At 45.2% G+C, this 13,595-nt stretch overlaps 1 protein-coding gene across 1 annotated transcript; it reads right to left on the bottom strand.

The window, feature by feature from the left end:
* Positions 1-6,002: 6,002 nt before the first annotated feature.
* LOC139412481 (uncharacterized) lies at positions 6,003-8,436 on the bottom strand. Its single transcript, XM_071159271.1, has 2 exons — positions 8,415-8,436; positions 6,003-7,237 (listed from the first exon to the last, which is right to left on the bottom strand). Exons 1-2 carry the CDS (start codon positions 8,434-8,436, stop codon positions 6,003-6,005), a joined length of 1,257 nt encoding a protein of 418 aa, XP_071015372.1.
* Positions 8,437-13,595: the final 5,159 nt, after the last annotated feature.

Raw genomic sequence — 13,595 nt, 5'->3', positions numbered from 1 at the left:
CATACTGTAGACCACCCTATCTTATCATACTGTAGACCACCCTATCCTATCATACTGTAGACAACCATCATACTGTATACCACCCTATCCTATCATACTGTAGACCACCCTATCCCATCATACTGTAGACCACCCTATCCTATCATACTGTAGACCACCATCATACTGTATACCACCCTATCCCATCATACTGTAGACCACCCCATCCCATCATACTGTAGACCACCATCATACTGTATACCACCCTATCCCATCATACTGTAGACCACCCTATCCTATCATACTGTAGACCACCTTATCCCATCATACTGTAGACCACCCTATCCTATCATACTGTAGACCACCCTATCCTATCATACTGTAGACCACCATCATACTGTATACCACCCTATCCTATCATACTGTCGACCACCCTATCCCATCATACTGTAGACCACCTTATCCCATCATACTGTAGACCACCCCATCCCATCATACTGTAGACCACCATCATACTGTAGACCACCCTATCCTATCATACTGTAGACCACCCTATCCTATCATACTGTAGACCACCATCATAATGTAGACCACCCTATCAGATGATTTCAGGGTTGTGTTTAGTATTTGGTTGTTGCTATTCATGTCTGAATTACATTTACAGCTGTGCAATGTGCACGCATTCCAGGCTTAATTTAGTAGGTTATCTGTTTTCAATTTAAGTTGACATTTTACTCCTGTGCAATGTCTTACTTGGAAGAGCTTGAAATAAAGTTAGTTAGAAAAAAAATAATTTAGTAGTAATAAATTATATATTTTAGAGGTGGCTAAAACTTGTGGTCTATTTTGAAGTTTGAAGTGGAGTATAGAGTTTCTTCTACACCTTCTGGAACCACGCTATACAGCAGGGGGTTCAGTCATATCAAAGAGTTATCATGAACATAATTAAAAGCTGATTAGACATAGATATTGAAGAAGTAGAAGAGTAAGAAGAAGAAGTAGACAATAAAGAAGAAGAACATGTAGACAATGAAGAAGAAGAAAAAGTAGACCACGAAGAAGAAGAAGAATTAGACAACGAAGAAGAAGAAGTAGACCACGAAGAAGAAGAAGAATTAGACAACGAAGAAGAAGAAGATGAAGAGTTAGAAGAAGAAGTTGACAATGAAGAAGAGGAAGAAGAAGAAGTAGACAATGAAGAAGAAGAAGAAGAAGTAGACAACAAAGAAGAAGAAGAAGAAGTAGACAACGAAGAAGAAGAAGAAGAAGTAGACAACGAAGAAGAAGAAGAAGAAGAAGAAGTAGACAACGAAGAAGAAGAAGAAGAAGTAGACAACGAAGAAGAAGAAGAAGAAGAAGAAGTAGACAACGAAGAAGAAGAAGAAGAAGAAGAAGTAGACAACGAAGAAGAAGAAGAAGAAGAAGTAGACAACGAAGAAGAAGAAGAAGAAGTAGACAACAAAGAAGAAGAAGAAGAAGTAGACAACGAAGAAGAAGAAGAAGATGAAGATTAAGATGAAGAAGATGATGTCATCGTGAGCACCCTTTTTTATGGATACGTGAAGTTTCCTACCATTTAAAACCCTGACCAGAGAGACTGTCGAAGAATACAGCAGAGAGCTGCTGTCTAAATGACTGAGTTCATTCATTATTCAGCACAGTCAACACTGTTTTTATTCAACACTTTTACAGAACATAAAACGCTCTTCTTCTCTACTTCCACTGGCGCTGTAGCTAAACGCTCTTCTTCTCTACTTCCACTGGCGCTGTAGCTAAACGCTCTTCTTCTCTACTTCCACTGGCGCTGTAGCTAAACGCTCTTCTTCTCTACTTCCACTGGCGCTGCAGCTAAACGCTCTTCTTCTCTACTTCCACTGGCGCTGTAGCTAAACGCTCTTCTTCTCTACTTCCACTGGCGCTGTAGCTAAACGCTCTTCTTCTCTACTTCCACTGGCGCTGTAGCTAAACGCTCTTCTTCTCTACTTCCACTGGCGCTGTAGCTAAACGCTCTTCTTCTCTACTTCCACTGGCGCTGTAGCTAAACGCTCTTCTTCTCTACTTCCACTGGCGCTGCAGCTAAATGCTCTTCTTCTCTACTTCCACTGGCGCTGTAGCTAAACGCTCTTCTTCTCTACTTCCACTGGCGCTGCAGCTAAATGCTCTTCTTCTCTACTTCCACTGGCGCTGCAGCTAAACGCTCTTCTTCTCTACTTCCACTGGCGCTGCAGCTAAATGCTCTTCTTCTCTACTTCCACTGGCGCTGCAGCTAAACGCTCTTCTTCTCTACTTCCACTGGCGCTGTAGCTAAACGCTCTTCTTCTCTACTTCCACTGGCGCTGCAGCTAAACGCTCTTCTTCTCTACTTCCACTGGCGCTGTAGCTAAACGCTCTTCTTCTCTACTTCCACTGGCGCTGCAGCTAAACGCTCTTCTTCTCTACTTCCACTGGCGCTGCAGCTAAACGCTCTTCTTCTCTACTTCCACTGGCGCTGCAGCTAAACGCTCTTCTTCTCTACTTCCACTGGCGCTGTAGCTAAACGCTCTTCTTCTCTACTTCCACTGGCGCTGTAGCTAAATGCTCTTCTTCTCTACTTCCACTGGCGCTGCAGCTAAACGCTCTTCTTCTCTACTTCCACTGGCGCTGCAGCTAAACGCTCTTCTTCTCTACTTCCACTGGCGCTGCAGCTAAACGCTCTTCTTCTCTACTTCCACTGGCGCTGCAGCTAAACGCTCTTCTTCTCTACTTCCACTGGCGCTGTAGCTAAACGCTCTTCTTCTCTACTTCCACTGGCGCTGCAGCTAAACGCTCTTCTTCTCTACTTCCACTGGCGCTGCAGCTGCAATAAATGAGTAGTTCTGTTTTGTTATTAGCAGCTCGTCGTGTCTATTTTAATTTCAAGGAGTATTTCACTTTCTCTGGTCATAGAAACAACATGAATTTGTGCACGAGGCAGATGAGGTGTGACTGGAGTTTCTCCATCAGGTGGAAGACTGTCCTCTCTCTATGGTTAGTGTCACCAGAGGGAGTAAAATATCCAACCCTGTGTAACACCTATAGTGGTCTGGTTACACACTGTAGTAAAATATCAAACCCTGTGTAACACCTATAGTGGTCTGGGTACACACTGTAGTAAAATATCAAACCCTGTGTAACACCTATAGTGGTCTGGTTACACACTGTAGTAAAATATCCAACCCTGTGTAACACCTATAGTGGTCTGGGTACACACTGTAGTAAAATATCCAACCCTGTGTAACACCTATAGTGGTCTGGTTACACACTGTAGTAAAATATCAAACCCTGTGTAACACCTATAGTGGTCTGGTTAGGGTCACCAGAGGGAGTAAAATATCAAACCCTGTGTAACACCTATAGTGGTCTGGTTACACACTGTAGTAAAATATCCAACCCTGTGTAACACCTATAGTGGTCTGGTTACACACTGTAGTAAAATATCAAACCCTGTGTAACACCTATAGTGGTCTGGGTACACACTGTAGTAAAATATCCAACCCTGTGTAACACCTATAGTGGTCTGGTTACACACTGTAGTAAAATATCAAACCCTGTGTAACACCTATAGTGGTCTGGGTACACACTGTAGTAAAATATCCAACCCTGTGTAACACCTATAGTGGTCTGGGTACACACTGTAGTAAAATATCCAACCCTGTGTAACACCCAAAGCCCCACGGGAGCACGGCAAACTGTGGTGTATGCTGTTTATGACCCAGCTCTGTACACCCACCCATAGAATTCTGGGTAAATGCTGTTTATGACCCAGCTCTGTACACCCACCCATAGAATTCTGGGTAAATGCTGTTTACGACCCAGCACTGAACACCCACCCATAGAATTCTGGGTAAATGCTGTTTACGACCCAGCTCTGTACACCCACCCATACAATTCTGGGTAAATGCTGTGTACGACCCAGCACTGAACACCCACCCTTAGAATTCTGGGTAAATGCTGTTTATGACCCAGCCCTGAACACCCACCCATAGAATTCTGGGTAAATGCTGTTTATGACCAAGCCCTGAACACCCACCCATAGAATTCTGGGTAAATGCTGTTTATGACCCAGCCCTGAACACCCACCCATAGAATTCTGGGTAAATGCTGTTTACGACCCAGCCCTGTACACCCACCCATAGAATTCTGGGTAAATGCTGTTTACGACCCAGCCCTGTACACCCACCCATAGAATTCTGGGTAAATGCTGTTTACGACCCAGCCCTGAACACCCACCCATAGAATTCTGGGTAAATGCTGTTTACAACCCAGCCCTGTACACCCACCCCATAGAATTCTGGGTAAATGCTGTTTACACCCACCCCATAGAATTCTGGGTAAATGCTGTTTACGACCCAGCCCTGTATACCCACCCATAGCTTTGTGAACCCTGTGCCAGGGTGTTAAAAATAGAAACAGGATCAGTTTTCACTGGAGGGCTTTAAGGTTGAGACAGGACACATACTGCAGTCTGAGGAGAAAGAACATAGAAAACACTCTGACCTGTCCCCTTCCTCCCTGGTGGGAGTTCACTGGCTGAATCACTGCATCTCTACATTCCAGGTTAGAGGTACCTATCGTAGACTGGATGGTTCCAGGTTAGAGGTACCTATCGTAGACTGGTTGGTTCCAGGTTAGAGGTACCTATCGTAGACTGGATGGTTCCAGGTTAGAGGTACCTATCGTAGACTGGATGGTTCCAGGTTAGAGGTACCTATCGTAGACTGGATGGTTCCAGGTTAGAGGTACCTATCATAAAACTGGATGTGTGTGTGTGTGCTCTCCAAGTAGCCCTTACTCTGCCTCACCTGTTGGAGGACCAATCCCATGACCTTTGACCTGGTGACCAACTTCCTGCCCCGGAGAGCAGAAGGTGTCATGGTTCCCCACTCCACCCCTGGCAACAGGTGTCCTGTAAAATGACTGGTCATGAGCTTTGCCATAATATCAGTCCTTAGCGACCCACAACCCACAATCCACCCAAACCCCCAACTCCATACTCCCTCTACTCATTACCGCTAACATGTAGCACGTACATTACTGAGAATGTCTTAACATGTAGCATGTACATTACTGAGAATGTCTTAACATGTAGCACGAACATTACTGAGAATGTCTTAACATGCAGCACGAACATTACTGAGAATGTCTTAACATGTAGCATGTACATTACTGAGAATGTCTTAACATGTAGCACGAACATTACTGAGAATGTCTTAACATGTAGCACGAACATTACTGAGAATGTCTTAACATGTAGCACGAACATTACTGAGAATGTCTTAACATGTAGCACGAACATTACTGAGAATGTCTTAACATGTAGCACGAACATTACTGAGAATGTCTTAACATGTAGCATGTACATTACTGAGAATGTCTTAACATGTAGCACGAACATTACTGAGAATGTCTTAACATGTAGCACGAACATTACTGAGAATGTCTTAACATGTAGCACGAACATTACTGAGAATGTCTTAACATGTAGCACGAACATTACTGAGAATGTCTTAACATGTAGCATGTACATTACTGAGAATGTCTTAACATGTAGCACGAACATTACTGAGAATGTCTTAACATGTAGCATGTACATTACTGAGAATGTCTTAACATGTAGCACGTACATTACTGAGAATGTCTTAACATGTAGCACGTACATTACTGAGAATGTCTTAACATGTAGCACGAACATTACTGAGAATGTCTTAACATGTAGCATGTACATTACTGAGAATGTCTTAACATGTAGCACGAACATTACTGAGAATGTCTTAACATGTAGCACGAACATTACTGAGAATGTCTTAACATGTAGCACTTACATTACTGAGAATGTCTTAACATGTAGCATGTACATTACTGAGAATGTCTTAACATGTAGCACGAACATTACTGAGAATGTCTTAACATGTAGCACGAACATTACTGAGAAAGTTCCTGCTTGGAATTGTAGAATCTACAACCTGTATTATTATAGCTCCTTTAGTTCAACTACCTGGAAAATGTTAAACGATGACTGCTTGTGTCTCAGTGATGACTGCTTGTGTCTCAGTGATGACTGCTTGTGTCTCAGTGATGACTGCTTGTGTCACAGCGATGACTGCTTGTGTCACAGCGATGACTGCTTGTGTCTCAGTGATGACTGCTTGTGTCTCAGTGATGACAGTGATGACTGCTTGTGTCACAGTGATGACAGTGATGACTGCTTGTGTCACAGTGATGACAGTGATGACTGCTTGTGTCACAGCGATGACTGCTTGTGTCACAGTGATGACTGCTTGTGTCACAGTGATGACAGTGATGACTGCTTGTGTCACAGTGATGACAGTGATGACTGCTTGTGTCACAGCGATGACTGCTTGTGTCACAGTGATGACTGCTTGTGTCACAGCGATGAATGCTTGTGTCACAGCGATGACTGCTTGTGTCACAGCGATGACTGCTTGTGTCACAGTGATGACTGCTTGTGTCACAGCGATGACTGCTTGTGTCTCAGTGATGACTGCTTGTGTCACAGCGATGACTGCTTGTGTCTCAGTGATGACTGCTTGTGTCACAGTGATGACTGCTTGTGTCACAGCGATGACTGCTTGTGTCTCAGTGATGACAGTGATGACTGCTTGTGTCACAGTGATGACTGCTTGTGTCACAGCGATGAATGCTTGTGTCACAGCGATGACTGCTTGTGTCACAGCGATGACTGCTTGTGTCACAGTGATGACTGCTTGTGTCACAGCGATGACTGCTTGTGTCTCAGTGATGACTGCTTGTGTCACAGCGATGACTGCTTGTGTCTCAGTGATGACTGCTTGTGTCACAGTGATGACTGCTTGTGTCACAGCGATGACTGCTTGTGTCTCAGTGATGACAATGATGACTGCTTGTGTCACAGTGATGACTGCTTGTGTCACAGTGATGACTGCTTGTGTCACAGCGATGACTGCTTGTGTCACAGTGATGACTGCTTGTGTCTCAGTGATGACAGTGATGACTGCTTGTGTCACAGTGATGACTGCTTGTGTCACAGTGATGACTGCTTGTGTCTCAGTGATGACAGTGATGACTGCTTGTGTCACAGTGATGACTGCTTGTGTCACAGCGATGACTGCTTGTGTCACAGTGATGACAGTGATGACTGCTTGTGTCACAGCGATGACTGCTTGTGTCACAGCGATGACTGCTTGTGTCACAGTGATGACTGCTTGTGTCTCAGTGATGACTGCTTGTGTCACAGCGATGACTGCTTGTGTCACAGTGATGACTGCTTGTGTCACAGTGAGCTCTTGGTGTCTGTCCAACCTCTTGGCTGGTACTCTTGGCTGGTATTTTATTTACCCTGCAAAACTGTATCTGTGTTGAGATTCACTCCTCTCTGCTTACCGAGCCCTTGTCAGAGGGAGGGAGGGAGGGAGAGTGAGGGAGAGAGGGAGAGAGAGAGGGAGGGAGAGAAAGAGAGCTGGATAGAGAGAGAGGGAGAGAGAGAGAGGGAGAGAGAGAGAGGGAGACAGAGAGAGGAAGAGAGAGAGGGAGAGAGAGAGGGAGAGAGAGGGAAAGAGAGGGAGGGAGGGAGGGAGGGAGGGAGGGAGGGAGGGAGGGAGGGAGGGAGAAAGAGAGCTGGATAGAGAGAGAGGGAGAGAGAGAGAGGGAGAGAGAGAGAGGGAGACAGAGAGAGGAAGAGAGAGAGGGAGAGAGAGAGGGAGAGAGAGGGAGAGAGAGAGAGGGAGAGGGAGACAGAGAGAGGGAGAGAGAGAGGGAGAGAGAGGGAGAGGGAGAGAGGGAGACAGAGAGAGGAAGACAGAGAGAGAGGGAGACAGAGAGAGAGAGAGAGGGAGACAGAGAGAGGGAGACAGAGAGAGGGAGAGAGAGAGAGAGAGAGGGAGAGAGAGGGAGAGAGAGAGGGAGACAGAGAGAGAGGGAGAGAGAGGGAGAGAGAGGGAGAGAGAGAGAGGGAGGGGGAGAGAGAGGGAGGGGGAGAGAGAGGGAGGGGGAGAGAGAGGGAAAGAGAGAGAGAGGGAGATGGACATCAACATTGGGTACATTGCTATTTGGGAAGCCATTTTGACGACTGTGACCAACGTCTTGAACTAATCCCGATGTCAACAAGCTCCTGTGTTACCACAGAAGAATGGAAAGACATCATGATGACTAACAACTGAAAGTAGGAGATGTCCTCACACATGACTAACCTTGACCTGAGACCTGAAGACTTGTGTTGGGTCTGAACCAACCAGTCACTCTTCCAAAAAGCCTTGGTGTCCTGTAACCCGGTACAAGAAGACTGAATCTGTCATTTCAGCAGGCTCTTTCTGCATGCAGCTGGATAATCTGCTAGCAATGTGATCCTCGACAAGGAATCTGGAGTCACTGGCAAGCTGGAAACGTTCCATGTTGCAACACCCAGTCACTCACTGCCGTACCAGGCACGCTCACCATGGACATTCCACCATGGTGTATGTAGTACAGGCACAAGCTGCCTCTAGTACAATAGTTGTCCTGGAAAAGGACGCCAATCCCACTGCCTCTAGTACAATAGTTGTCCTGGAAAAGGACGCCAATCCCACTGCCTCTTACCTCCATTTAAGTCTGTGTTTCATCTTCTCGATAGTCATTCAGCCAGTCAGTCAGTCAGTCAGCCAGTCAGTCAGTCATTCAGTCAGTCAGTCAGTCATTCAGCCAGTCAGCTAGTCAGCCAGTCAGTCAGACAGTCAGTCAGACAGTCATTCAGCCAGTCAGCTAGTCATTCAGCCAGTCAGCTAGTCATTCAGCCAGTCAGCTAGTCAGTCAGTCAGTCAGTCAGCCAGTCAGTCAGACAGTCAGTCAGCTAGTCAGCCAGTCAGTCAGTCATTCAGACAGTCAGCCAGTGTCACTCATTCAGCCAATCAGTCAGTATAGTGATGTTGCTATGACTTATAGGTCTGTAGTGATGTTGCTATGACTTATAGGTATGTAGTGATGTTGATAGCTTCCTAGTGAATGACTTAGTGATGTTGCTATGACTTATAGGTCTGTAGTGATGTTGCTATGACTTATAGGTCCATAGTGATGTTGCTATGACTTATAGGTCTGTACTGATGTTGCTATGACTTATAGGTCTGTACTGATGTTGCTATGACTTATAGGTCTGTACTGATGTTGTTATGACTTATAGATCTGTAGTGATGTTGTTATGACTTATAGGTCTGTAGTGATGTTGTTATGACTTATAGGTCTGTACTGATGTTGTTATGACTTCTAGGTCTGTAATGATGTTGCTATGACTTATAGGTCTGTAATGATGTTGTTATGACTTATAGTTCTGTAGTGATGTTGTTATGACTTATAGGTCTGTAGTGATGTTGATATCTTCCTAGTGAATGACTTAGTGATGTTGCTATGACTTACAGTTCTCCACTAGCAGAAAGTTACCATAGACGTGCCAAGTTACATCTTGATGACAAGAAAATAGCAATAAATAAATTGATTCATATTTACCATAAGTAGATTCCTCTACTGACATTTACAATGTGAACCACAGTGCAGAACACAACAGCGCAACAACACAACACAGTCAAGCGCACAGGCAGCAGCAACACAAATAAACGGGACCTGCAAGCTGCCACGCATCAGGACGTGTCAGCTACCCCCAACATCTGCTGTATTTCATAGAGGAATTGTGGACAAGGCAGGGTTTTATTTCTAACTTAGTGTTGTCTTGCCTCAACACTGTTTAGGCCTGTGGAGCTTTCGCGTAGCTTTCATTTCAAAAGCTTCTCCAGCAGCATGGGCCCTTCAGAGATGTCCAAACTGTGCTTTGATACAGCTGGTCGTGAGGGCCGGTCTTTGATATAAGACCTGCCTACAGAGTTGTTAGAGTGGTTAGCATCCAGAAGGCTTAGGAGACTGATGGGGTGTCATTAAGGAACCCTCCTGTAGAGACTTAAAGCTTCACTGCTGTTATCATTTAGTTCTGCAATGGTATATTTTCAATGACTAAAACCACTGGGAGGCTTGTCCCTGTATGATCTCTCCTTTCCTGTCCTGCAGTGTCCCTGTCCTGCAGTGTCCCTGTCCTGCAGTGTCCCTTTCCTGTCCTGCAGTGTCCCTGTCCTGCAGTGTCCCTTTCCTGTCCTGCAGTGTCCCTGTCCTGCAGTGTCCCTGTCCTGCAGTGTCCCTGTCCTGCAGTGTCCCTGTCCTGCAGTGTCCCTGTCCTGAAGTGTCCCTGTCCTGCATTGTCCCTGTCCTGAAGTGTCCCTTTCCTGTCCTGTAGTGTCCCTCTCCTTGTCCTGTACTACACTGGGACACTGCAGAACAAGGAGAGTGGTTGAGGGTTTGGTGTATGGGGCAACAAGAGAGACTGTTATCTCATTTCTATCCCCTAGGAAATTGTTATCCCATTTCTATCCCCTAGGAAATTTTGATCAAATTTATATCTTCTAGGAAATAGACTGTTATCTCATTTATATCCCTTAGGAAATAGACTGTTACCTCATTTATATCCCCTAGGAAATAGACTGTTACCTCATTTATATCCCTTAGGAAATAGACTGTTACCTCATTTATATCCCCTAGGAAATAGACTGTTACCTCATTTATATCCCCTAGGAAATAGACTGTTACCTCATTTATATCTTCTAGGAAATAGACTGTTATCTCATTTATATCCCCTAGGAAATAGACTGTTACCTCATTTATATCCCCTAGGAAATAGTCTGTTACCTCATTTATATCCCCTAGGAAATAGACTGTTACCTCATTTAGATCCCCTAGGAAATAGACTGTTACCTCATTTATATCCCCTAGGAAATAGACTGTTACCTCATTTATATCCCCTAGGAAATAGACTGTTACCTCATTAATATCCCCTAGGAAATGAAATAAAGGAAATTAAAAATAAAAATAAACATTTTCATATACAGGTTTCTAAAAATAAAAAGAATAACTTTTCTTGTCATAAGTTCATAAAACCCATTGAAATGATAGTCCAGGTCTACTATAGGTCCTCTGTCTGCCAGCTGCCAGTATGATGTCATATCCTCACCAGCTGTTGATTGATGGCACTTCAAGCATCATGCCGTCATGACAGAGAGCTCACAACAGCGTATTTACTCATCACCAAAGAGCCTGTACTCTGTGGGTCATGTTACCATGCCGACCGGGTGCCAGGTTGCCACGACAATGTTCCCAGTCAATCTCTTTTATGACATCAACAGGTACCCGGGACACCACCCTATGGCCCACTTCTGCTCTTGATGTATGAGTTGATGACTATTCCTGTTCACCCCATGAGTCACTGTGTGTCCTGCCACATTCAGATCAGATCTATTCCTGTTCAGCCCCTGAGTCACCGTGTGTCCTGCGACATTCAGATCAGATCTATTCCTGTTCAGCCCCTGAGTCACCGTGTGTCCTGCCACATTCAGATCAGATCTATTCCTGTTCAGCCCCTGAGTCACCGTGTGTCCTGCCACATTCAGATCAGATCTATTCCTGTTCAGCCCCTGAGTCACCGTGTGTCCTGCGACATTCAGATCAGATCTATTCCTGTTCACCCCATGAGTCACTGTGTGTCCTGCCACATTCAGATCAGATCTATTCCTGTTCAGCCCCTGAGTCACCGTGTGTCCTGCGACATTCAGATCAGATCTATTCCTGTTCAGCCCCTGAGTCACCGTGTGTCCTGCGACATTCAGATCAGATCAACTCTCTCTCTCTCTCTCGCTCTCTCTCTCTCTCTCTCTCTCTCTTTCTCTCACTTTCTCTCTGTTCTTTTTCTGCTTCATTGTCTTACAAGTTATCAGATAACATCTACCTGTCTGGTGAACTGACTAGGTGTCAGATAACATCTATCTGTCTGGTGAACTGACTAGGTGTCAGATAACATCTATCTGCCTGGTGAACTGACTAGGTGTCAGATAATATCTATCTGCCTGGTGAACTGACTAGGTGTCAGATAACATCTATCTGTCTGGTGAACTGACTAGGTGTCAGATAACATCTATCTGCCTGGTGAACTGACTAGGTGTCAGATAACATCTATCTGCCTGGTGAACTGACTAGGTGTCAGATAACATCTATCTGTCTGGTGAACTGACTAGGTGTCAGATAACATCTATCTGTCTGGTGAACTGACTAGGTGTCAGATAACATCTATCTGTCTGGTGAACTGACTAGGTGTCAGATAACATCTATCTGCCTGGTGAACTGACTAGGTGTCAGATAACATCTATCTGTCTGGTGAACTGACTAGGTGTCAGATAACATCTATCTGTCTGGTGAACTGACTAGGTGTCAGATAACATCTATCTGTCTGGTGAACTGACTAGGTGTCAGATAACATCTATCTGTCTGGTGAACTGACTAGGTGTCAGATAACATCTATCTGTCTGGTGAACTGACTAGGTGTCAGATAACAACATTATTTGTTATTTATTTTCTGGTGTTTTTACAATATTTGATGTGTAAAAATTAAATTAAATAATTTGTTATAAGAGGTCACCCAATCAAACCGTCTCTACCACAACCACAGAAAGACCTAGTTTGAGAAAGATGTCCCAATGCAGGAATTGGCACTACAGCAGCGGTATCCAGTTTTATCATGAAAGGGCTTTGCTTGTGATGAGTGTAGGTTTTAGTAACAACAAACCTGATTCAAACCTGATTGAACTCATCCACTAATTATGGTCTTTAATCAATTCTTAATGAGTTGAATCAGGTGTGTTTCTGCTTTGGCTGGAGCATTAGCCTGCACCCACTACTGTCAGCCTAGCAGCCCTACTACACCAGCTATGATGACCCACCCCTGTCCTGTAGCGTGAAGGGCTATAGACTCCCTCTAACCGTGTCCTGTAGCGTGAAGGGCTATAGACTCCCTCTAACCGTGTCCTGTAGCGTGAAGGGCTATAGACTCCCTCTAACCGTGTCCTGTAGCGTGAAGGGCTATAGACTCCCTCTAACCGTGTCCTGTAGCATGAAGGGCTATAGACTTCCTCTAACCGTGTCCTGTAGCGTGAAGGGCTGTAGACTCCCTCTAACCGTGTCCTGTAGCGTGAAGGGCTATAGACTCCCTCTAACCGTGTCCTGTAGCGTGAAGGGCTATAGACTCCCTCTAACCGTGTCCTGTAGCGTGAAGGGCTGTAGACTCCCTCTAACCTTGTCCTGTAGCGTGAAGGGCTATAGACTCCCTCTAACCGTGTCCTGTAGCGTGAAGGACTATAGACTCCCTCTAACCGTGTCCTGTAGCGTGAAGGGCTATAGACTCCCTCTAACCGTGTCCTGTAGCGTGAAGGGCTATAGACTCCCTCTAACCGTGTCCTGTAGCGTGAAGGGCTATAGACTCCCTCTAACTGTGTCCTGTAGCGTGAAGGGCTATAGACTCCCTCTAACCGTGTCCTGCAGCGTGAAGGGCTATAGACTCCCTCTAACCGTGTCCTGTAGCGTGAAGGGCTATAGACTCCCTCTAACCGTGTCCTGCAGCGTGAAGGGCTATAGACTCCCTCTAACCGTGTCCTGTAGCGTGAAGGGCTATAGACTCCCTCTAACGTGTCCTGTAGCGTGAAGGGCTATAGACTCCCTCTAACCGTGTCCTGCAGCGTGAAGGGCTATAGACTCCCTCTAACCGT

The sequence above is a fragment of the Oncorhynchus clarkii genome, chromosome 6 (genome assembly GCF_045791955.1).
Source record: "Oncorhynchus clarkii lewisi isolate Uvic-CL-2024 chromosome 6, UVic_Ocla_1.0, whole genome shotgun sequence".
NCBI classification, from domain to species: domain Eukaryota; kingdom Metazoa; phylum Chordata; class Actinopteri; order Salmoniformes; family Salmonidae; genus Oncorhynchus; species Oncorhynchus clarkii.
Note: the sequence above shows the minus strand (reverse complement) of the source record. Positions and strands in the feature narration are given on the sequence as shown.

What these genes read in the sequence shown, in the direction of transcription:
- LOC139412481 (XM_071159271.1), bottom strand. Translation starts at nt 8,436, where the DNA reads ATGTCCATGGTGAGCGTGCCTG. An exon ending in GTCCATGGTGAGCGTGCCTG is followed by an intron (nt 7,238 to 8,414) that starts GTACGGCAGTGA and finishes TGACACAAGCAG; the next exon opens with TCATCGCTGTGACACAAGCA.